The sequence below is a fragment of the Melopsittacus undulatus genome, chromosome 14, assembly GCF_012275295.1.
Source record: "Melopsittacus undulatus isolate bMelUnd1 chromosome 14, bMelUnd1.mat.Z, whole genome shotgun sequence".
Lineage (NCBI taxonomy): Eukaryota > Metazoa > Chordata > Aves > Psittaciformes > Psittaculidae > Melopsittacus > Melopsittacus undulatus.
Window position 1 is genome coordinate 6,864,693 of NC_047540.1, and position 25,209 is coordinate 6,889,901.

General features: G+C 53.9%; 2 protein-coding genes across 2 annotated transcripts; both read right to left on the bottom strand.

The window, feature by feature from the left end:
* Positions 1-1,941: 1,941 nt before the first annotated feature.
* ID3 (inhibitor of DNA binding 3) lies at positions 1,942-3,255 on the bottom strand. The gene is made up of 3 exons (XM_005142435.2): positions 2,777-3,255; positions 2,598-2,669; positions 1,942-2,417 (listed from the first exon to the last, which is right to left on the bottom strand). The coding sequence occupies exons 1-2, from the start codon at positions 3,095-3,097 to the stop codon at positions 2,613-2,615; spliced, it is 378 nt and encodes a 125-aa protein (XP_005142492.1). The 5' UTR covers positions 3,098-3,255; the 3' UTR covers positions 1,942-2,417; positions 2,598-2,612.
* Positions 3,256-9,769: 6,514 nt separating this feature from the next.
* On the bottom strand, positions 9,770-25,209 carry YTHDF2 (YTH N6-methyladenosine RNA binding protein F2). The gene is made up of 5 exons (XM_034069251.1): positions 24,979-25,209; positions 24,804-24,828; positions 24,636-24,715; positions 18,437-20,014; positions 9,770-10,707 (listed from the first exon to the last, which is right to left on the bottom strand). Exons 1-5 carry the CDS (start codon positions 25,003-25,005, stop codon positions 10,684-10,686), a joined length of 1,734 nt encoding a protein of 577 aa, XP_033925142.1. The 5' UTR covers positions 25,006-25,209; the 3' UTR covers positions 9,770-10,683.

The following is a 25,209-nucleotide window of genomic DNA, read 5'->3' on the forward strand; positions in this document are numbered from 1 at the left end:
ACCGCGGCCGATTGCATCAGACTCAGCCTCTTGCCAAGAGGCGACTGGAGCCGGCCCGGCCCGGCCACCGGCACCGCGGCTGGGGCACCACCGGCTTTCACCCCCCCGGGTCAGCCGCTGCGCTCCTCAGCCTCCCTTCGGCACCCGTGCGACAGGGCTGGGATGAACAACGCTCGGATATGGGGAGAAGCGGGGGTGTTTCTTGCTCTACAGCTGCCCCACAAAGTGAACCCCAGCCCCGGCAGGGCAGCAGCACCCACTTTTAGTTGTGTTTTTTCCCCCTTTTTATGTCTTTTGGGATTTATTTCGTTTAAATCAAGGGGTCCCAAGGAAAGCATCAGTTGTCACGGGGAGCAGGCTGCGGGTCCAGGCAAGGCTTGTGCTCCCCTCCTACCCCACAACTATACAGGGGGTCAAGCAAGGTTTGTGCCCTCCCCAGGGCTTGGGAATGGTCTGGCAGCTGTTCCAGGCAAGGCACAGGGATCCATCCATCGGGGAGGCTTCTGGGGAGCCAAACCCCATGGGGACAGGACCCACATCTCTGCAGCCCCAGTGGCTTGTCCGACTTCTCCCAGTAACCCCAGCCTCAAACTGGGCTCATCAGATGCTCCTATGGGTGCAGGATCTCCACCAGCATCACCACAGTCAGGGGACCCATCCTGATTTGGGGTGCTCACACTGCAGAGCCACATTTTGCAGCTACTGAGACCCAGCCCCATCCCCTGTCTCATTCCTGGGGGGCTTTTCCCACCCATCCCAATTAAATCCCTTTGGTCCATCAGCACTAAGGACCACAACACAGGGGTCAGCATGGGGTACCCTCACCCCTACCCCCACCCTTGGCTTCTCCTCCCAAGCTAAAAGCCGATAGAGATGGCAAAAAACTTGGGTTTAGCCATTGGGCAACAGAGCTCAGTTCCCAGAAGTGGTGGTTTCCAGCTTCTGCTGCACCAGGAATAGCCCATCCCACCCCATCCATGGGTGCCAAGGGATAACCTGCCCTTGGGGAGGCTGGGAACATCACGCTGCAAGGAGGCAGGGATGTTCTCACAGGGGTTTAAGGTCCCATTGGTGCTTCCCAGATGTCCCACACTGCTTTTCCCCATGGGAATGCCCACAAAGGGTGCTTGGTGGGTGCTGGCTGTCATGGGGGTGGAAGCTGAAGCCAATGCACATGGGGGGAGGTTTGTATCACCCCGTGCCCCAACACCCCTCCTGCCTCCTTCCTCCTCCCATCCTGCAGCCCCGGCTCACCTGGATGCTGCAGCACATCCCGATGCCATGGGGTGAGGACCCACAGCAGCAAACCCAGAGCTCAGCAGAAAGGATAAAGGTGGTGCTACAGGTGCGGGAAATGTAACTTAACCCCAGCACCTTCCCTGTGGAGCAGGATCCGGCCCAGCTGTGCCGCGGCCCAGCCGGCCACTGGTCACATCTGCTCCAGAGCCAAAGGGAAAACAGCAGGAATCCTAGGGGAGGGAAAGGCATTCCTGTTCCCAACACCCCTTCCCTGGGGTGCTGCTCCCCCTTAGACACTCGGGGGGAGGGGTTCTGGATCTGGATGCCACCCAGGTCATGGCAAGGCTTAAAGCAACCCTGATGAGAGCCCAGAAACTCAGCTCCAATCCAGCCCCTTTTTAAAAGGGAAAGAAAGGGAAGCCCTTGGAAAAGCATCTCCCCCCCCTCCCGTTTTCAGCTACACCTCCAGATGGTCCCCGGGGCTCGGCAGCTTCACTTCTTCCCTATCAGATAAGCAGAAGCAGCACCCAAAATAGCTGGCAGCCAGCTCGGGCCGGGAGAGAGCAGCCTAGGGTTAATTCCTCCCATACCTGAGCTGACATTTCAAAGCTATTCCATAATGAAGAAGATTCCTATTGTAACCCTAGAAGTTAGGGGGGGGATGTCCCACCCCCCAACCCCAGAAACACGCATCCAAAACGCTTTTATTCTGTCAAAAAACGGTAACTTTTATAAAAAGTCCGATAAAGGCAAATACAAGGCACGTCCGCAGAAACTCACCTTCCTGCACAAAAGGTACAAAAACGTTATACTCTAGTATAGAGCTCCACAATACACGAGGCCACGGCCCCAAAGAGTTGGGTTCAGACTCAAGGATGTGCCCCCCCTCCCCGAAATCCCCCGAATTCCTCCCTTTCCCGTTAAACGCCTTTTTATATAAAGGACTCGTTGCTATCATCCAAAAATATACAGACAACCGCTTCTTCATCAGTCTATTCAAGTAGCTCGCTTTGGGGTCCGAGGGTCCTGCTTGAAGCCGGGATGCTGCAGACAAGTGGGGGCCGGGCCTAGGCGCTCCCCCCGGGGCCGGTAGGGCGCAGACAGCCCGGCGCCACGGAGGAAGCTGCTATTTACCTCCGGCTGATGAGGAACCAGGAACCGCCGCTCGCTGCTGTTTGCTGGTTGGCACCGGGGGCGAGAGAAGAGAAGGGGGGGAACACAAGAGACAATTTATACCTTGAATTCGTGGTGTGGGAAGTGGGGTTTGGGGGGGTTCGGGCGGCCGCGTTGCGTTGCTATTGGGGTGAATCCATAGGGATGCTGAAGGGGGGTTTGGGATGCAGTGGGGGGGCACTCACCTGTCGGAGGGGCCGTTAGTGACACAAACTCCTCTCGTCTTTGGAGCAGAGTTCGGAAGCGAGCTCGGCCGCCTGCGGAGAGAGGAGGATGTCTCAGAGTGCGGTACCCACGCGTCCCCCTATTCCCACCGCATCCATTCCCTTTTCTTGCCCCCATCCCATCCCAAAGCATCCCTTACCTTCAATGAGAGCAGGGTGGCCTCAGAAGAGGGGTCTCGGCTCTTGCCCCCCTCCTCCAGCACGATCTGGAGATCGAAGATGTAGTCGATGACATGCTGCAGGATCTCCACCTGGCTCACCTTGCTGCCCTGCGGGATTCCCGGCACCAGCTCCCGCAGCTTGGAATAACAATCGTTCATATCGTACAGCAAGCTCATGGGCTCCTCCAGGGCCGGGCTCTTGTTGCTGTTCCCCCGGGCGATGGCCAAGCTCTGCTCCGAGAGGCAGCAAACGGCTTCGTAGCAGCTCCGGACGGACCGCACCGGGCTGATGGCTTTCATGGTGCGGGACAAGCAAGAGGATGCACAAGGGACCGGGGGATGCTGAAGCTGGAGGGGGGCTCTGCTGGGACCTCCAGGCACCGGCACCTCGGAGCACTGGACCGCTAAAGCTTGGGATAACGGAGCCTTGGGACCGGCACTGGGGAGGGGGCAGCCCCACGCGTCTGTTATATAGGCGGCCTATATGGTCCCGCCCCCTCTACGTAAATGACCCCAAACTACAACCCTTATATGCAAATAATGCCTTAAACCCCACCTTTGCATCGCAATGAAGGGACAGACACCACCCCCCCCCCTTCCAAAATGACCCTTATGAGGGGGACACACACACACAGGACCACGAGGGTCTCACACACACAACCAGCGCTCTCCCAGTGGGGGCATTCCCCCCCCTGAACACTTTGGATACCCCAATCCCAGTGTGTGTCCCCCCAACCCCCCCCACGGCAGTGAATCCCCCCCTGGTTTTAGGCAGGACCATGGGGGGGTTCCCTCCCTCCTTTCCTTTCCCTAAACGAAGAGGTTTGACCGGGCTATATTGTAGGGAAATTAGTGCCGCCCTGTTCCTCAATCCCTTCTCATCTGACCTCCAGACTTCCTGGCGTCAGGAATTATCTTGTGACCAGCAGAAAAAAATTAATTGCGGTAAAACGGAGGTTACGATGGAGAAACCAGATTTAGGTCAGCGACTGCGAGAGGCCTGCAGGGGTTTGGGGCTGGGTGGTTGGAAACGGGGTGGGGGGGGGGGAAGAGATTTATAGGCCAGGGGGTGCTTTTAGTCCAAGGGATGGAGGGGGGTGAAGGCGAACACCCCCCCCCACTGAATGCTGCCCCACATTGGACCAATATGGGGTGGCAAGTACCCAATGGAGGGGTCCTGGGGGGGTGACACCCAGCTGAGGAATCCAAGGGGGTTGATTATGGCGGTTGTTCCACACGGGGGGTCCCGGTAATGGGGTGCGGGGGGGGGGGGGGATGATAACACCAAATCGCACCTTCCCACCGCATTTATCCCACCTCTGCCCCACATCTCAGTTTGGGGGTGCTGGGATGGGGTAGGGGGGGTTGTCTCCCTCCTTTGTAATCCCCCCCGCTTCCCCCCACACCCCCAAAGCAGCATCCAGTAAAGATTCAGGAGTGAAAAGTTAATGGGTTGAAATGGATTAAAATCGGGGGGGGGGGGGAAAGGAAAAAATGAACAAAAAAATCATTAAAAAATTAAATTTTAGTTTAAATTAAAAAATGCCCACAAAACATTTAAAACTATTTTTACCCCCCAAAAAAGCCTCGGTTAAAGGCCCCCCCCCCCCCGAAGCACCATACTCCAGCCTCCCCCTTCATTCCCATGTCCCCCCCACTTCCCCAGCCCCCCATTTCCCATGGGAAGCGGGGGGGGGGGGGGAATCTGTTGGGGGGTGCTTTTGTTTGCCGGGGGGTTTTGTTGGCGGCGGTTCCCACAGGCCCCTATGGGGGGGACGACACGGGGGGGGGGGGGCCCGCTGCCTTTGCCCAGCTGTGGCCCGGGCCCTCCAGCTGTGTTGATCTAACTCCCGGCCCCAGACAGCCTGGCGCCAGCGCTGCGCACGTCATGCATTCACACAGCGCTGCGTGGCCAAGGCAACCTTCCTCCCCCCCCTCCTCCTCTTCATCATCATCATCATCACCCCCCCATACACGGCCACGCCGCCCCATAGACCCCGCTCCCAAAGCCGGGGGTGTCCGGTGCGATCGCGGGGTCCCCCGTTCCCCCCCCGATGGGGTTATCCCCGCATCGCCCCCAGGTGTGGGTCCCATCCCCACGCTTTTGGGGTGCAGCCCCGCAGCTGGGGCCGGATTTGGGGTGTCCTGGGAATGGGGGAGCGGGTTTCTTGGCACGGAGGAAGGGAAAGGAGGGGGGGGGAAGGGAACGGGAATGCTGCGGAGAGCGGGGATTGCACAGTGAGCAGGGCCCGCACTGGGGTTTGTATTGGAACTCAGCGCTCCAATGGGGCAGGGGAGGAGCAGGAGCTGGGGGGGCACCCCCAAACCGCTGGAAAGCCTCCCCATAACCTCCCATGGGGGGGGAGGTGGTGACCGTGTGTGTCCCCCCCTTATCGCTCCCCACAACCTTTTCCCCTTTCCTGTTAATTTGCCCACCTGTGGAGATCCCTATGGATTGGGAGGGGGGGGCAGAAGCAGTTCCCCCCCCCTCCCCGTTTCCCTTAGGGCTTGGGTTTGGTTTGATGGATGGGTTTGTTCCCTTCAATAAGCCGGTTCAGGTGGCAGGATGTGAAGGACGGGGTGGGAAGAGCCGGAGTCAGCCTTGGATGCTATGGGGCAGGGAGGACGAGCGTGGGGGTGCCGGGGGGGAGACACAGAGCGTTCGGATGGGGGGGCGGGGGGGGGAAGCGGGAGGCTTGGAAGTGTTGGACGGGAGAAGGGAGGAACAGAGACAAAGGGAAAGGCTCTGCCTCAAGGGATCATCTGGATCCGCTGCTGGGATTGAAATCCCTCCCTCCCCGGGATCTCCGGAGCCCCTCAGGATCCTTTGGAAGCCGGGAGACCCGGCGGGCTCGGACCTATGGAGCGGCTGCTTTAAGCCATTGAGTTTAGGAGATGCCTCAAGCCAAGCGAGCAGCCCTGGCACTGGCATGGCATGGGATGGAGGGGATCCAAGGGAGTTTTGGTGCTGGACGGATGCTCAAGGGGAAAAAGGGATTCTGGCTTCCTAAACCAGCTTGGGAATCTCCTTCCCATCTCGTCCCCAGGGCCGTATCCATGCGGGGAGCTTCGGGAACTGTGGCATATCCCACGCTGGGTGGTGCTTTGGGATAAATAGGAGCTGCCATGGATGTATGTGAGCAACACGGTGCTGACAGCCCCGTGCCTCAGTTTACCCCTTCACCCACCACAGGAACATAGCACAAGAGCCAGGCCATGAATAGGGCTGGATGTGCATGGAATGCAATGGAAAACCAAGGAGCATCATGGCTGGGAGCGAGAACTCATAAAGGGGCAGTGAGTCGTGTCCCCGTGTCTTCCCCACCCCACGCCCTGTCACTAGGAGACGGGATCCATCCCTTGGGAATGCGGAGCTGTTTGTGCAGGGGATTAGCCCTGGGGACACCCCCTCGGCCCCTGTGCCCCAGGCAGGGATGGAGCATCCCACCCCACAGAGCCAGGATACCCAGAGCATCCCCCCCGGCTGGTACCCGGCCATGGGCGGGGGGGGAGGCAGCAGCGACATTCCCAGCACCAGGAATCCCTGCAGCTGTTTCCTGCCGCCCTATCTCAGGGGCACATCTGGGGGAGCCGGGAGCAGTCGCTCCCCCCTTCCCGGTGCTTCCTCCCCCTGCTCCCATTGCCGTTCTCACGGCCCCCCCCCCCATCCCTGGGAAGGGGCTTATCCCCCCTCCCTGACCCTTATGGGCACCCCCAGTGATGGGGGGGTTCTGGAGCATCACACCCCTGCTACCCAAAGGAGGCCATGGGGTGAGACCATTGTGCCACACAGCTCCCCCCAGCCCCACACCCCTAAAGGCCATGGGGGGGTCCATGAGGGGGGGTGCACCCATAGTTTGGGTGCTTTACCCCCTCTCCCTACCATTGCTCCCATCCCTGCTGAAGGAGGGTGAGGATGTGGCCTGGGGGTGCGGAAGCTGCAGGTGTGGGGACATGGGGTGACTCAGAGGGTGACAAGCAAAGCACCTCCCACAATATCCTGCTGGGGGGGGGGGGGGACGAGGGGCACCCAGACCCACATCACCTTCACCCCCCGCCCCATAGAGATGGGTGCTGCAGCCCTGGTGTGGTGCAGAGAAGGGAAACTGAGGCACAAGGGAAGGGGGTTGATGTTTCCTCCCCTAAATCCCTCCCCTTTTAACCCCCCCCCCCAATCCCTGCCCCACTGCAGGATGTGGCTTTGCCTCCGTGCATGCAGAGGCCGTTACAACTCAACACAGACACCACCCTGTGCTGCCCACAGCATCCCCAGCACAAGCCCTTAGTACCATCCACCCTCAGTATGGATGCAGAGCTGCATCCCACAGCATCGCATGGAACATCAGCCACCCCCCCCCGGAAAAACATGGGGGGAGAAGATGCTTCACCTCAGCCACACTGGCCCCAGTAATGCAGCTGAATGTGGGGTAAGGGGAAAGGCAGAGTGAGCAGCTCAAGAGCTGTTTCCACTTCCATCTGCATGGTACAGTCTGGGTTTCCTGTCGTGGGTTTTAGTGCTTTCCAAACCTGAAGTGGTGTTTCCTTTGCTCTGCAGGTCCCTCCCCTTGGATAGGGAATGCCTGAGCATCCCTCTCCCCAACCTGCCTGCTTGGGATGGGATCCGAGCATCTGCATGGTAATCCTCCCTGGCAGTGCTCAACCCCAGTAGACATCAGAGAATCCAACATCACCCCCTCCTGTACCCCACGGAGGGGAATGTAATCCATGGATGAGGTACATCATCCCAAGTACATCCCCATTGGGCTTCTCCATCCTTTGCCCCAGCTCTTGCTCCGTCCCGTGACTCCAGCAGCTGGGATTTAGATCTATATAGAAAAGCTTTGGAACCCCCCATCCCCTCCCGTCCCATCCCATCCATCTCCCCCCATGGAACCCTATTGTGTGTGCCCATGACGTCTTCCCATTGGATGAGGAGGAGGATGCTGGGTGTGCTGCTGAAGGCCAGAGTCCCTTTTCCCCACAGCACATGGTTGTGTATGTATGTGAGCCAGATGGCTTGACATGCACATGTGTGTATGTATGTGTATGTACGTGAGCCGGATGGCTTTGTACATGCACACGTGTATGTACATGAGACAGATGGCTTTGTACATGCATACATGTGTATGTATGTGAGCCAGATGGCTTGTACATGCACACATGTGTATGTATGTGTATGTACGTGAGCCGGATGGCTTTGTACATGCATACATGTGTAAGTATGTGAGAAAGATTGCTTTGTACATGCATACATGTGTATGTACATGAGACAGATGGATTTGTACCTGCATACATGTGTATGCACGTGAGCCAGATGGCTTTGTACATGCACACGTGTGTATGCATGTGAGACAGATGATTTGTACATGCACAGGTGTGTATGTATGTGAGACAGATGATTTGTACATGCACACGTGTGTATGTACGTGAGCTGCACGCCCCTCTGCACACATGGATGTGTACGTATGCGTATGTATGTACGCACAGGCCGTACGCAAGTACCGTAAGTACCGCAAGGGCGCGCTGCCTGACCCACTACTACCCCCTGGCGGTCGGGAGCGGGAGCCGCTCCGCACTGCCCTCTGGCGGGAGATAGCGGCACTGCAGCCGTCAGCGGGGACCCCAGCCCCGGGGACCCCTCCAGGCCCGCAGCATCCCCCAGCAGCCTCAGAGCATCACCTCCTCTTCCTCTGCCCCATGGAGCCTTCCAGGCCTTCACGTCCAGGAGCTGTCTTCGGAGGTGATGGGGTGGGAAGGGGGAGCACAGAGGACATCAACGAGCTCCAGAATTCCAGCCTGATTTGGGTTGGAAGGGACCTTACAGCTCGTCCAGAGTCACAGGCAGGGACCCCTTCCACTGGAGCAGCTTGCTCCAAGCCCGTGTCCAATTTGGCCTTGAACACTGCCAGGGATGGGGCACATCTGACTCAAGTATCCGGTAACACTCATAGTTTGGGTATGAGTGATGTACAGAACTACCTCTTTTTGTCTCCCCTCTCCAGTCTGGGGTGAAACGGGGCTAGTTTTCACACATCTTCCTCTTCCTCTCATATCTATTTTGGGCTGCTGCTTCAAGACCAAAATGAGGAACAAACTGTGTGATCAACCTGTCAGAAAAGCCCTCGCTTTTCCTAATACTCACAATCATGATCCTCCCAAAAGACAACTCATTGGATTCAAACCAGTCCAAGCGCCTCCAGCATCACAAAGCACCAGATATTGTGCTCCCACTGAAACCCATGAGGACAGCAGTGAGGAATCTGGGTTTTTGGCCAGCTGGGAGGGCAAAAAGAGGCCAAAGCTGTAGGAGAATTGAGGACAGAAAGAACTAAGCACAGTTGTGAGGACATAGAGGGGGGTGAGTATTCCTGGTGGGAAGCCAGGCTCACCAAGAGCCTCCAGCCCCTGCCTGCTCCCAGAGATGAGTTAACAGCCAACATACTGTTAATGCAGCAGAAGTTTCCTCCTTGTGATTTCTTGACCATCAGCAGTTTCCTAGAGGGATCTTATTTGGGATACAAACGGGTCTCTGATTCACACACTTGGAAGGAGCCAGATAATCCAAAACCTAAACAGGCGACAAGAAACCTGGAGAGGGGCTTTGGACAAGGGATGCAGGGACAGGCCAAGGGGAATGGCTTGAACCTGCTCGAGGGGAGACTAAAATGGGATCTTAGGCAGAAGCTCTTCCCTGGGAGGGTGCTGAGGGATGGGGATGGGTTGAATGCTCAAGGCCAGGTTGGACACAGGGGCTTGGAGCAGCTGCTCCAGTGGAAGGGGTCCCTGCCCGTGGCAGGGGTTGGAACTGGAGGAGCTTTAAGGTCTCTTCCAACCCAACCCAATGATTCCAATCCACAACCTGCCCAGGATGTAGGAACTTGAGGGAACGAAGAGTGCCCTGAACATGGAGCGGGGATAGAGAAGGCACTGCCCTGGGGCAGGGAGTGCTGGGAGGGCAGGAGCAGACACCAGTGATGCTCAACAGGATCTCACGTTTATTATTGAGAAGTGATTAATGGTGAAAAGAAAGGCAATGCCCATTCCTCAGCAGCTCAACAAGAAACTGAAGGAACAGATTCACTACACAGTTTACAAGAGTTCTTCTTTTATGTGTGTTCAAAATTCATCTTCCTGGAACCAAAACGTGTTTTTCCCACTGGTCTCAGCTTCCAAAACTCAAAGGAATCCAGACTCCATCTGTATAATGCACAAGAACATCGCCGAGGACTCCTAGGGCTTGACTTTGGAGTAACAAAGGAGAAAATGAGCCACCTTTAAGACACAACCTTGTGGACAATTGCTCTTCCATTCTTCTTAGGCCAACCCCCCGACTTCCTCCTTGGATTCCTCCTCTTCCAGGCCATGGGTTGGGGGGGAGAGGGGGGAAGAAAGAACCAACGTTATTCCACTTGCAGCGGCAGATGTTCCAAGTGGTGTCCCAAGTGCAAATGGCAGAACCAGGGGAAGGAGGCAGAAAGGGGTGGAAGGGAAGCGCTGGGGCTTAAAAATGAGAGGAAACCAAAAGGCAGATGCCACCTGTGGGCCTCAAAAACCCCAAAAGAACACAGGAAAAAGACAAAACCCAAAGCGGCTGCTGGGAAATCACAACCAAAGCAAAAAAAAAGGGACAGGTTTTTACCTCTACTCTACCTAGAAGGGATTTTTTTTTGTCCATTTTGTGGTTTTTAAGTCCTATGTCTGGTGAAATTCCAATCCTTTTTCCTTTGCAACTGTAAGATTGGAAAAGGTCTATTTGAAGTCAATGAAATTAAGACAAACCAAAGAAGTCCTAATTCTCTCTGGGCTGTTTTGCTCATTCTTTCTCTCTCGGGCAGGTAGCTGGGATGCAATCTCTGCTGCAGTCTCTGGGGGGAGGCAATGGCCATTTACTTCACCCGGCCTTGGCGTTCCTGCAAAAGGAAAGAAGACGTTAGCCAAGGGCAGCTGAAATTCCCTGTTTGCACACAGCATCGTTGGGACACAGAGATCTGGATCCTAACCCACGCCACCAAAGCCATGGAATGGTGTGGGTTGGAGGGGAACCATGCAGTTCCATGGGCAGGGATACCTTCTACTAGTGCAGGTTGCTCTGAGCCCAATCCAACCTGGCCTTGGACACTGCCAGGGATGGAGCACCCTTCTCTGGAGAAAGAGGATGTTCCTTCCACCCCTTGGCACTCATCCCCATCTCTCCAGGTGAACCTTTGCACCAAGAGGCAGCACAGCACCACAGGAAGGGCTGTGACATCCTCTCCTGTGCCAAGGACGACGTGCTGGTCCCCTCTGGGTTAACAGAGCAGCTTTGCACAGACGTGTGCCCACATTACCCCAAAGGCCTCAGAGGTGCTGCCAGCCTGCATTCAAAGTGCCATTTCCAGCTGAATCAACACCACGGTCCCCAGCCCCAAGAGACACCAAGCACATCCCACCTCCAAAGCAAAGGTGCCCCTGGCAGAGTGAGATGTGGGTTCTCCCTTCTACCCCTCCAAAGGGACGCTGATGGAGCTCAGCATGGTCATCTCAGGTCAGGATACTGCCCCATGTCACGTTCACCTGGTGGGCAGAGGCACCTTCCCTTCCAGAAGCATGGAGGTTGCTCAAAGGAACAGTGTCCTCTGGCACCACTAAAGCCAGGGAGAGCTCATCTCCAGGAAGCTGCCATCCTGGGCTAACAGCATGGATAGCTGTGGACTGTTAGAAAGCAAGCCAAGAAGGCTGCTAAGAATAGATGCCTTGCATCCAGCTCGAAGGATGGATGCTCATCCATGCCAGGCTTCAGCTCCATCCTCTGCATGAGCCCTGTGTGATACCGTGTACAGATGGGCAGCTTCTGAGGAGAGAGGTAGATGAAAGCACACATCTCTTTGGGAATATGCACCCCACATAGAAGAGAATGAAGTTGACTCCTCTCCACTAAGTCTGTCCAAATCTGTTGCCCAAATCACTGCACAAGAGCAAAACCAAAGTGCAAAGGTGGAAGCAAAGCTGTTCTTGAACATGAAGGAAAAAAACAAGGATGGAAACCAGAAGGAAGGTGCCAAGTCCTGCTCCTCCCCTGCTGCATGGCTCAGCCCCTTCTGTTTGCCAAGGCCAGATGGCAACGTGACCCATTCCTGCTGCGAGAACCCCCAGCTGCCTCTGTCTTCCCAAGGAAAACATGGGATAAGCCACGGCCAGGTTCAACCACCCCCTTTCTGACCATGTGCTGGTGTCCTGGGCTGGCTGCAGATGGTGGCTGAGGGTCCTACTGTGCACATCACCCCATAGCTGAGCAGATGGGCCCCGATTACTCACTTCTTGCTGGGAAGGTGAAGGCATCACCTTCAGAGGAGGTTAGAGCAGATGGTCCTGTGCTAAAGAGGGGACCACATTGAACATCTTCACTTCAGGATGGATCATAGCCCAGTGTGCTGTTTAGAACCTGCTGCTCTTCCAGCTCACCCCACAACTACTGCTCCCTTCCATCACTGCTGCAAACAGCATCCTCAGGAGCTTGCTGTCTCCTCCATGGAAACGGAGGTAGGCAGGGCCTGAAGGACATTCACACTCTCTCATCTCCCCAGCCCAAATGCTACAGGTCCCATGAGGACATCCTGGTCCCTGGGGTGTTAGGAGTATCAAGTGAGCACCCAAATCATAGCAAAGAAGCAAACAGATTTACAGGAATGCACCGCAAAGGTCAGTGATGCTGCAAACATTCACCCATCCTGGCTCATAGAATGGGTTGGGTTGGAAGGGACCTTAAAGCTCCTCCAGTTCCAACCCCTGCCACAGGCAGGGACCCCTTCCACTGGAGCAGCTGCTCCAAGCCCCTGTGTCCAACCTGGCCTTGAGCACTGCCAAGGATGGGGCAGCCACAGCTTCTCTGGGCACCCTGTGCCAGCGCCTCAGCACCCTCACAGGGAAGAGCTTCTGCCTAAGAGCTCAGCTCAGTCTCCCCACTTTCAGCCTGAAGCCATTACATTCATTGCTCTGAAATCATGGGCTGTGGGATGATAGAACCTACAGCTCCAGGACAGCCCAGGAGAGGGCAGAGCAGCATCTGCATGCACACACTGGGCTCTGCCCTGGTATGCACTCCCTGGAGAGCAAAGAGATTCCATCAGGAAGTGGTTTTGACTTCATTTTCATTAGACCTGAGCCACGTCATATTGATCCACATGGGAGACGGATCCACTGGGAAACAGCTCAGACTGTTTCTGTCTATCAAATCTCTCCTGCCACTCATCACTGCAGTCCCTGGGGGCTGCAGCAATGTCCCATGCCCAGTGCTGACCATTGCAACTGAAGGAGGTGGTGGAGAAGGCAGATAAGAGATTTAAGTTTTCTCCTTACACTGCCAACAACAACAGAAGGCCCATAAGAGTGGACCCAGAAAGATGACAAGAGGTGATAACCAAGGTAAGAGCCCCTGAAGAGAGTTAACAACCAACACTGAACCTCAGCACTCCTTGGGCAAAGGTAAGGATCTCATTGCCATGCTCCAGAGGGAAATAGCTGCTTATCATCAACTGAAGGGTCTGGAGAAGAACCAAGAGCTATGCAGCAGATCAGCATGGTTTATTTGGACCTGTCTGACCAGCAGGAAGACATCCATATGGCCAGGAAGCAACCTCGGCTTCAAACTGAGAGGGCCCTAAAGCAAAAGGCATCACCCTCCCACAGAGGAACAGCAAGAGATCACATCACTGGAGTCCAGTCTATGCTCCCAGCATCATTCTCCACAGGGCTGAGGCAGCCAGCAAGCAAACCCTGGCCTCAAGACACAGACACGCACATTCTTGCTCATCACAGCCCTTGCTCAACAGCCCCACTTGCCCACGATACGGTATTTGGCTGTTGGCATTCTCCTCCCAGTGCCACTGCCTGTCACACACAGGGTGTGTGTTTGCAATGCAGCAAAGCAGCACAGATTTCCATGTGCCCACGTCTCCAAGGCCTCAGAGATGAGGAGTCAGAGCAGCCCATTGCCTCAGCAGTGCCCAGGCACAGCACAAGTGATGGATGGTGCATCCCTTTCTATGTTCATCACAAAGAGCCTCAAGTCCTCACTTGGGATTTATAACCCTAACCTGAGGTTTTCCTGTTGGCAGCCTTCGAAAGCCAGCAGAGTTAAGGGAGGAAAGCTCAATTCCTGCCTGTCTCACCTAGGAAAGGGGATGAAAACCACAGTGATGTGGTTATGCTCAGGCACCTTCATCCTGCCTCCCAGCCATGTAACAGAGCTCACCCCCAACAACGAAGGCAGGAGCTACACACATAAAAGAGACTCTGTCAGAGCAGGAAAGAGCTTTTGGTTTAAGAAGCAAAACCAATTGGGAGGAAAGCCCAGCATCCACAGAACCCCACAAGGGGCATCTCACATCCCTGATCCAAGCACTTGATCACATGAAGAAACATGTATAATCACCCTCCCATAGAGACAGCCACGTCCCACAGGCCAAAACTCATACAGGGAACAGAAATCCTTCATGCTACAACAAGCACACATACACCCAATACTGCATCTCCGGAAAGGAGGAGATGGATTTGCCTGAGTCATCAGCTTGGATAAGGCCAATACTGTGATAGCATGGGTGGCTGTGCATCAGTACAAGCAGGGTGGCACTGCTCTGCAGCAGGAGGCCAGCACTTGGTGCCACAAGGCACCAGTTCATGACCTAAAAGGCAGAAGATGGTGCAGCCAGGTATAACCAAAACCATCCAGGCAAATGAGGGGACTCCACTGGCTGCAGTGAAAATGCCTGCAGGGCACAGAACAAGCAGCTTGCTAAATGAGCACCTGTCACTAACACTTCACATGAGACAGAAGAAAGCATCTTCTTTCAGCTCCAAAACTGTTGCAAACCCTCCCCACAAAGGCAGTTTTAACCAGAGAAGAACAATGCCTTAAAGAGAGATATTAACCTGAGGTCACAGAATCACTGAATGGTTTGGGTTGGAAGGGACCTTGAAGTTCATCCAGTTCCAAGGGCAGGGACCCCTTCTACTGGAGCAGCTGCTCCAAGCCCCTGTGTCCAACCTGGCCTTGAGCACTGCCAGGGATGGGGCAGCCACAGCTCCTCTGTATCCAGAAGGATCAGCTCAGGCTGCTCCCAGCTGGAGCTGAACTCACCCAGCCAAGGTGAAGATGACCTGGCTGAGAACGGACACCAAGTGTTGCCCACACCAAATGAGTACAGAATGAGTTCCTAAGGCCAGGATGTGACATACACTTCCTCTGCTTAACCAAAGCTGCAACACAACCAAAACCACCCAAGGATGCTGTAAAGGGCTTTGGAGTGCTGGCTTAAAACTGTCATAAGCATAAAGAAGTCCTTTTGTCAAATAGGCTGTACCAAACTCCAAGGAGCAGCTTGTTTTCTGTTTCCTCTATTGCTGGGCAAATCCATGAGCATGGACTCAGACACAGGGGATTTAAAAGGCCTGGAAAGAAATGGAAAGGAACTGGGTGCATTGCAGTGGAGGGTATTTGAAGCAAGGGAATTCTGACCTGGTGCATCCATCAAACTGCACTGTGGGCAAGATCTGGAGCAGGAAAGGGTAAATCACCTTGGTTGGGAGCACAGGATGAAAGGAGCTGGGAGTGTAAGCAGAATTCCTTTGCTGTCACAGGAAACACTTGGCTTCGCCTGGATGTGCAATGTTCAGGAAGCCAGGCTTGTAGGCAGAACAACTGGCCTGGTGGATATGGTAAAGCCAAAGCAAAGGCAGTACTAACCAAGATGACCATAAGAGCAGAACAGGGCCAGCTCATCCTGCAGGGAACAGTGCAGGGAATATGCTCTCCCCTCCCCTCTGAGGTTGCAAATGAGGAAGATAAGAAATAAAGAGCCTTGCAAAACACACCCCAAAGCATTCATTCTTCACAGCAAGTGGGAAATAGCCTGACACCTCCAAACAGGCGCCTAAAACACCACTCAGTGTGCCCTTAAGTTCCCTCTCCTAAGGGGAGCAGTGACATTTGTCACTATGAATACTCCCCTTCAAGCAGCAGATGGTGGCAGCATAGACACAAAGCAGCTACTGTTTGGGAACAGCAGCTCCAATCCAGGAATCCAGCCTTTCCTGGGATACCCCAGCATAGAAACACCCACAACCGCCCTCCCCATCCTGCACAGCTCATCCTGATTCAAGTCCCACTGCAGAATGGCTTAAATCAAGGGCAAACTTGAGAGCAGAGTGCTCCAAGCCAAGAAGGGACAGAGCAGGGCTGGTTTTCATGGGATACACTTCCTAAAATGCCTTGAAGCTACAAGAAGCCAAGTACCCCCATCCATGGCAGAACCAATCTCCATTAACTTCCTTTAGAGTTCACATGTATTGCTTTTCCACAGGACACAAGCTGTGAACATTGCACATGAAAGCACATCCCGATCCAAAATGGTCACTGCACCATTCCCAGAAACCCTAGTGCATTACTATGGGCTGGGGGTGGTGGTGGTGGTTATTCTGGGTTCCTTAAAAAGCAATCCTTTCTTTAAGGGAACAAGTTGGTGATGTGCTGCTGTTACAGGTTTCAAGGAGTCTTAACCTGCTCCAGGTAGGATCACACTGGGAGTCAGCTTCAGCATTTGGGATCAGAAGAACACCCAACATAAGTAGAGCAAAGCAGAACATTCCAAACAGATGGAGAGCAGCCTCTGAGGCCAGGATGGACAGAGGCAACAGCAAAGGATGAGCAAGAGCATGAGTTCAGTGTTTTCCACCCTGACCTGCCCATTTCAGCTCCAAGGAATGAGGAACATGAACATCCTGTCACCAAAGCCTGGTGATTACCTGAGATGCTCCGAGGGAGATACTGCAACCCAGTGAGTAGACAGCCAACAGCACACACCAAGGGGTTATGTACCAGATCCCCTCCTTGCCTGGGGATTCCAGAGATAAAGACAAAGTTTCCTTCCAAAGAACACGGCTGCTGCACTGTGCCACACGGGAATCCATGTCACTTAGAAAGAAGACACTGAACGCCCATCATTCTGTTCCCAAGATGCTAGCACATTCCTAAGAGATATTGAAGAAGGACCCTTCAAAATGCAATAGGAAAGTTGATAAAGGTGGTTTGCAGTGCTAAGACAATTGCTAAATCATGGGTTTAATATCCCACTGATGTTCAGGCATCGCAACTTGCAAAGGCAGCAGCTTTCCAGTAGAAGAGACCATCGATCTGTTCACTTTCTGCCGTTCCCACTCTGCTGCTCTTCCTTCTCCTCACTACCTGATCCCATTTACCCAGGATTAACTCTTCCCATCCATCAGCAATATTATCTCTTCCATTCTCCCACTGTGCCAAGGTCTGCCTAAAATCAGACCTGAAGCATATGAGAAGTCCTGCTTCCCAAGACATCCTGCACACAACTACATCTCTGATGGCATTCCAAACCTTAGTAAAAGGGATTATCACCACTTGAGGACAGGCTGGATACCAAAGTAGAACAATTTAGGGATGTAAAGGCATACAAAATACCCAGGTTCTCACAAAAAGAAAGCTGACAGCCTGCAATGGATTCCTTCCTCCCTTACAACCTTGCTTCAAGTGCTGGAAGTGGCAGGGGACTGGGTACAGAATGGGATCACCTCAATGTATGGGCAAACCAGCAGAAAGCTGTGCTCTGGGTTGGGATGAAGGGACCTTGAAGCTCACCCAGCTCCAACCCCTTCCACCAGAGCAGCTTGCTCCAAGCCCCTGTGTCCAACCTGGCCTTGAGCACTGCCAGGGATGGGGCTTCTCTGTTCAACCCATTCCAGTGTCCCAGCACCATCAAAGGGAAGAATTTCTTGCTAAGATCCCATTTCCATCTCCCCTCTGGCAGGTTAAAGCCATTCCCCCTTGTCCTGTCCCTACATCCCTTGCTCAAAGCCCCTCTCCAGTTTTCTTATCGTGCCTTTAGGTATTGCTAATGTTCATTTTAATGATCAAATACAAGCCAGATCTCAATGATGGGGAGGTTCAGCAAGAGGGGACGAACGCCAGTAAGACTCATGTCAAGTAGCAATCCTCCTGTTGCTGAAGCAATGACAGCAGGCTTGGAGCTGATGGTCAAGCCAGTGCTGCTGCAGGCTTCAGACCCAGCCAAGATCTGCCAGGAGGAGCAGAACGACCACGGGCACTCAGCAGAGAGAGGAGAAGCACTCACAGACCTGAGCTGCAGCAAGGGAAATGTCGGCTGGGCATTAGACAAAGCCTTCCAAGAGGAAGGGTAATGAAACATAGGAATAGATTGCCTGGGGAGGGACAGGAACTGTGCTCCTGAAGGGCTTCCAAGTGGTGGGAAGCATCTATGACACTGACTCCACAGTGAGTAGGGGATGGATTAACTGCCTGTTTCCTAACAACTCCCCATATCCTCCCCCCCCTCCAGTCTCCTATTTCAAACTGTTCCCGTCCAGGAGCTGACAATACCACAGGAATACAGTGTGTGTAGAACCCAGCACTAAGGGGATCCAGAGCAACCAAAGGCAGTGGACTGCAAGCAGGGCCTGGGCAAGCCTCCTCACACTGCTCTGCCCTAGCACCCATTCCCACCCCAAAGGGTGGGGTAGCAGCTTCCACGAGGCACAGGGATGCTCACCAAGCTTGCTGACGAGTCCCTGCCTTTACAGCCTGGGTTTAGGCCAGAGACAGACACACAAAGTTACCTTCTTAACATTTTCCTCCTCCTCCTGGCGTTTCTCATAGTGTGAGAAGTCATCGAAGATGGAGGTGGTGTGCTTGTAGGTGGCAATGATTTTCAACACCTGCTTTGCCTTTTCCAGAGGCACCTCCTGAGTGTCCCTGGAGTTGGTCACTGGTTTGTTCTCGTTGTTCTCTAGGCGGATGTGCCGCAGTTGGCTGTTGGGAACGTCCTTCACAAAAATCCACCTGACATCAAAGCGTCCCTTCCACTTGTCCTGGGACCACACACCTGCACACGTGTTGTAGTCCACAGCAGATTTCATCTCTGCTACTCCGCAGAAGTGACCGCTACCGTTGACACTGAAGAGTAAGTACACGGGGCCCTTCCCATTGAGGGAGCGGTAGGCAGCATCCAGTCTCTTGTTGCCGTGCTCCGTGCTGCACCAGATGTTGTATTTAATGGAGCGGTGGATATCGTCCTCCGAGTAACTCTTAATGATGAAAACCCGGCCGTGCTTCGGGTTCCAGTCAAAATCCTTGGGGTTGTAGTTGTTGATGGACCTCAACTTCTCCAAAACGGGGTGAGGTTCCGAAGGAGCAGAACCAGCCGTGGCCTGAGCCTGCCCCACACCGTTGCCATCCACCCCGTTCTGACCAAAGCCACTGCCCCGGTTCCGAGGGGCAACCCAGCGGGTGGGCTGAGCCGCTGGCACCGGCACCGCCAGCTGAGGCTGTGGCACGGGCAGGGGCTGGGGCTGCTGCCCACTGCAGGCCGGGGCCACCGGGGGGCTGGGGGTGATCTGCTGCCCCCCAGGCTGCGGGGAGGCCTGGGCCGGCTGCTGAGCCATGTTTGGCACTAAGGCTTGTGCTGGGGCTTTTGCCACCGAGCCTTTGTTATCCCAGGTCCCAATATCCATGTTGTGTTTTATTGGAGGCGGTGGGAGGCTTGAGCCAGCAATGCCGTTCTTGGCCTTGAGCTTGGGCTGCTGCTTCGCTGGTTTGCTGGCGATGTCAGCCCAGGAGGTTGGCTTTGGAGGAGCGATGGTAGCCGGAGGCAAAGCGTTGGATGCCACGATATTACTGGCGATAGATCCGCTCCCAACAGCGGAGCCGACGACTTTGGGCACGCTGCTGGTGACATCAGTGCTGCCCAGTTTCAGAGCTGCCATCCCCTGGTCGATGGTGTTCATGCCAGGAGCCTTGTTGAGAGGCTCATTAGCAAAAGCTGACTGCCCATCGATCATGGCCCCCCCCAGCGAGCTCGGGGCATAGGCGTAATTGCTGCTATAGCCAGAGCTTTGGGTGGATTGTCCCTGAGAACTGTTATTCCCCCAAGCAGAAAAGTCAATCCCACTTGGAAAGAAGTTAAAGCCGTGCTGCCCAAGAAAGGGAGTGCTGCCAAGAGCCCCTGGCTGCCCAAACATTGCATCTGGGAGGAAGTGGGGCTCCCCATTGCTCAGCTGTCCGTACGAGGTTAGGTAGGGCATGGGTGGATCACCCCCTGTAGACCAGGCAGCTTCACCTAAGGAGTAGGAGAATCCGATAGAAGGACTGTAGTAGTTTGGTAAGTAGGAATCTGACATTGCAGTGTACGCATTATTCTGGAAAGGAAAAAGAAACATCATACAGCAAACAATAAGCACTGAATGGTTAGAACTGAAGAAACATGAATAAAAATCACCTTGGACTTCTTGTGGCCCACCTCTGCCTACCTTCGGGCCCGGCCTTGAAGTACCTCCTGTGTTAGAAGTGCTCTACAAACTGTTTCATTGCCCAAAAAGCTTACACACAAAGGCTCAGCAAGCTTCCCAGTGCTGAGATGGAAGTGCTCTGTGCCCCTGGCTCCAGGATCTTACAGGTCTTTTCCAACCTAAATGATTCAATGTGGGATATGGACACAGAGCACAAGCAATAAACCCAGTATCTTCTTATCTTCTACTTCTTGTAGCTACTACCAAAGAGGGCTTCTCTTGCCCATGCAGAGTACTTATCAGCCCTTACTCTGGTGTTTGCGGGAAGGTTTGGGACAAGGATGCAGATACAAGTGGAATATGGAGGGAAAAGGTGCAATAGGAACATGCTGCTAAAGCAAGGATTGTGCCTAATAACCAGTGACCCATAAACACAGCATTAACCCCACAATTTAAAGTTTCAGAGCTCCTAATAACCCAAGAACTTGCAAACAAACAGGGATTTCAACAGACTGCTCAGTGCTTCAGGCACAAACACCTGGGAATGGGGAGGAATCAATAGGGTTTCACTAGGAAGACAGTGACAGCAGCAGCACAAGCATGCAGGCTTCATGAAGATCCAGAGAGTGAAGGAAAAAGAGCTGCTCCATGCCTCAATCTCCTTTTTAACACCCAAACAGCCTTGAGATCAGGAAACCAAATGCTTCATTTTACAATGAGAGAACTCTCAGCCATCACAAAGATCTGCTTCCATGAAACCCATGTGTCATGGGTTTCTCTCCGGGGAGCACTCACAGCCATGCTAATGGCCATTCCCATCCCAGAACTCGGAGCTGGGAGCAGCCAGCTCAGTGCAGAGGAGATGAGAGGCAGGTTTGGCTCCCAGTTAAAAGCTCAGCTCACAGCAGGCACTACTCCAGTTCTGTTTGAGTCATGCTTTCATATGCCAAGCACAGCTCCTTGTCCTATTGTTACAGCCCCTGATGCAGAGCCCCTCTGCAGCATCCTTGTAGCCCCCTTCAGACACTGGAAGCTGCTCCGAGGTCTCCATGCAGCTCCTCCAGGCTGAACAGCCCCAACTTTCTCAGCCTGGCTCCATATGGGAGCTGCTCCAGCACCTGAGCATCCTTGTGGCCTTCTTTGGGCTTGCTCCAACAGCTCCATGTCCTTCTGATGCTGAGGACACCAGAACTGCACACAGAGCTCCAAGAGGGTCTCACAAGAACACAGGGAAATGAAAGGAAAGCAACTGGTTTGGGGCTAACCCAGCCCTGACTTCACAGCAATGAATAGGAATTATTTCATGGGGTCAGAGGCAAGGTTGGTTTGGTCACAGAACACACCAAAAAGGTTTCTACGGTACCTGAATGTGCCAAAACTCGAGAGACTCTCTCCACATCTTCCATTCTCCCAAAGGGGTTCCAAAAGCAAGTTAACAGCAAACTCCATCTGATCCAGAGCACGGCTTTACTAAGCAAGGATCTCAGACCTGTTAAACCCAAACTAATGGCCAATCTTTAGGGCTCAATCTATCCAACAGCACAACTACTGATCCTGACTCATGTAAGCAGTCTTTTCATAAGACAGCTCCTCAATTCAAGGCCAGGTTGGAGCAAGCTGCTCTAGCAGAAGGTGTCCCTGCCCATGGCAGGGGTTGAAACTGGATGAGCTTTAAGGCCCCTTCCAACACAAACCAAGCTGGGATGCTATGGTTCAATTATAAGAGTAACAATATACTCCCCTGGAAATTAGCCTTAATGATCACAGACACACTGGCCCATAGCTAAACCCCAAGGCCAGCAGGCAGAGTAGCTGTTTCCTTTCCACAGGCTTCTCCCTCAAACCTTATCAGTGTCAGATTAAACTCCCTCCCCTTGTTAGGAAAGTTTTAGAGGTGACAGGTTTAAATTCATGAGGTGTTTTAACACAGCCTTCATCAAGTTCCTACCTGCAGAGTACTCACCAGTGAGGCTCAGGTAAGGATGGAGCAGTGATGTTAACCAAGAACAGGGCCAGGTCACTTAAATCTCCTTAACTCATCTCAAATCAGACTCCTGCTGCTCATTACCTGACTTGTAGAGCTATCCCCTGCTATGGGACACCCCACCTCGCTCCACTGCCCTGCAGCTGACAGCTACTCCTCAGCATGCCAATAAAGCCATCCTCTCCAATGACTATGACTCTTTAGACAGTTATTTCCTCAGGTCCCCTGTTCCTCCCCACCTCGGTCCAGAAGCAGACTCCTTGCTGCTGCTGAGCCTGCACTTACTGTATATCTGAGCTGCTAAATACACAGCAACTTCACTCCCCAGTGATAGCCACACCTGGGACAGCAGCTCCAGCCAGGAAACTTCACAAAGCCCTTACCTCCTGCTTCTGTGAGAGCGGCTTCAGGAGCTGCTGCTGTTCCTCTGTGGCACTAGGCTGCACTGAACTCCTTTTGCAGAGCTCCAGCTCTAAGGCCCTTTCCCATCTCCAGAAAAAGCCCTCTCCAGCCTGACCCTGGGGTTTTCTTTGCTATCACCCCGAGTGTCAAAACACAGGCAAGAGCCAACAGAGCACGGTGAGAATCCCACACTGATTTGGGTTGAAAGGACCTTAAAGCTCATCCAATTCCAAGAGCAGGGACCCCTTCCACTGGAGCAGCTGCTCCAAGCCCCTGTGTCCAACCTGGCCTTGAAGACTGCCAGGGATGGGGCAGCCACAGCTTCTCTGGGCACCCTGTGCCAGCACCTCAGCACCCTCACAGTAAAGAGCTTGAGATATAGTCATCCTATAGCTCCTTTCACTGTCACATGATGGTTTAACCTCACTCCTGCTGTATTCCTAGAGCAGCTCCTCTGTGGGTCATGCTCCCATTATCTCCCAAGTTTTAAATCATGTTTTTACCACTGTGACACAAGCAAAAGAGAAACTGAACCTTCAGAAGTTCTTCATCATCCATACAAAATAGGGCAAACCACTTTGTTTCCAACACTGTCATCACCTCCATTCTCTTTAGGAGACTGAAGTAAAACTACACTTGGCAGGAAATACATCTCCACATGCAGAAGGAAGCTGGAATGGCAAAACCCCACCAGGAAATAACAGCTACTGGGGAAGCTGCTGCTTTAATTGATGGTTTGAGAAAGTGACCACTCTCCCACCTCATTCAGGTGAACTTAGGCTTTTCCATTGAGGGAGCTGAATGCAGGGAGTTATCTGAATGAATCCTGAAGATTGTGAAGAACGGAGAGGTTCTTTAAGATCACAGAGGTTCATTTCTTTAGCACAAAAGAGGGAAAACCCTTGTGGAACAGCTCCTTTTGACTAATCACAAGTGGAGAGGGAAGTGAAGCCAAAGGGAATGGAGTATCTCCACCACTTGCTTGTCCCATCTCATCAGCTGACCTCCATCTGCTCTGGGTCACGCTCCTATGCCCAGTGAGAGAAACAAGCAAACCCCAGTTAACAGCAGAGCTGATCTTGATCCAAAGTGAGAGGGAAAGGAGCTGGAAGTGCCTTTCAGGAGCTGCTCTAACTAAAAGGCCTCAAGAAGACCATTATCCCATGTAGGCTTTTGGTGTCAAACAGGAGGAGACCCTTCTGGTTCACTTGGAGAGAGAACCTTGATCACATCCTCCCAAAGCCCCTGGAGCACAAGTGCAGAGCAGGAAGTGATTCTACAACAGAGGTTGTGCATCAGCTCACACAGGGCAAAGACCCAGAAAGCAGCAAGGAATGGAGCTAAAACTGGAAGAGCAACAACGAAGACGCAGGAGGGAACCAAGGCCACACCAGCAGGACTGAAAGAGCAGCTTCAAGGCACTTACACTAAAGAAGGGAGCTGAACACTGCCTGCACCCTCAAACTGCTGCTAAACCCTTTATCACTCACCCACCACAACCGAGTGCTTTCTGCATGGAGAAATGCATGGATAAAGCAGCACAGCATGGTCAGAAAGCAGCCAAACACTCGTGGAGATGGAGAACCACAGGGATGCCAACCAAACACATGCGTAAAGCAGCATATACATGGTCAGGAAGCTGCCAAACACCCGTGGATAGCAACCAAACACATGTATAATGCAGCACATACACGGTCAGGAAGCTGCCGAACACCACATGCAGCCCATAGAGATGGGGAAACATGAGGATACCACCCAAACACACATACAGAGCGGCATATACACAGTCAGGAAGCTGCCAAACACCCAACACAACCCATAGAGATGGGGAAACGTGGGGATATCAATCAAACACATGTATAATGCAACATATACATGGTCTGGAAGGTGCCAAACACCCGTGGAGATAGGGAAACACGAGGACACCAACCAAACACATGTATAATGTGGCATATACACGGTCAGGAAGCTGCTAAACACCAAATATAACCCATGAAGATGCGGAAACACGAGGATACCAACCAAACACACGTATACCGCAACATATACACGGCCAGGAAGCTGCCAAACACCCAACACAACCCATGGAGATGGGGGAACGCGGCGGAACCAACCCACGCCGCCTCAGTGCTCGCTGGTACTCACCGGCCGCGCCTGGGGGCTCAGGTAGGGCTCGAAGTCATCATCATTCAACCCATCCTTCTGGTGCACGGCTCCGTTTTGCACTGGGGGACCAGAGGCAGCGCGTTAAGGGATGAGCCCAAAGCACTCCCCCCCATCCCCTATCCCGTATCCCCATGCCCATGCCCTCACCTTTGCTGCTTTGCCCTTTGGGTCTCTGCAGGGAAGGAGAGAACAGAGAGCGGTGAGTGCACAACGGAGCCGCGGCCCTGAGGGGAAGGAAGGGGAAGGGGGGGGGAAAGGCCGCGGGCCTGCGCTAGGCCGCAAAGCCTCGGGCTCGCCTAGCGGGCCCTGCGCGGCTCCCTACCTGCTCCAGGAGGCTGCTGGCCGACATGGCTCCGCGGCGGGGCGGGGCGGCTTTGTCCGGGCTCGGTACGGACGGAGCCGGCTCTGAGGCTGTCTGTGGAGGACCGTGCGCTGCGGAACCCCCGCCGCCGCTGTGGACGCTCTAGGCCGCCGCCCGCCCCGCTCTCGTCTGCTCCGGCCCCGGCCGTGCCTATGGGCCCCACCGCACGCGCTCCCCGCGCTCCCAGGCACA

Excerpts from the sequence above, each read along its gene's own strand:
- ID3 (XM_005142435.2), bottom strand. The coding sequence starts at position 3,097 with ATGAAAGCCATCAGCCCGGTGCGGTCCGTCCGGAGCTGCTACGAAGCC. Across the intron at positions 2,670-2,776 it reads CCACCCTGCTCTCATTGAAG|GCGGCCGAGCTCGCTTCCGA; the intron begins GTAAGGGATGCT and ends CTCTCTCCGCAG.
- YTHDF2 (XM_034069251.1), bottom strand. The coding sequence starts at position 25,005 with ATGTCGGCCAGCAGCCTCCTGGAGCAG. Across the intron at positions 24,829-24,978 it reads CCAGCAGCCTCCTGGAGCAG|AGACCCAAAGGGCAAAGCAG; the intron begins GTAGGGAGCCGC and ends CCTTCCCTGCAG. Across the intron at positions 10,708-18,436 it reads AGGAGGAAAATGTTAAGAAG|GAACGCCAAGGCCGGGTGAA; the intron begins GTAACTTTGTGT and ends TTCCTTTTGCAG.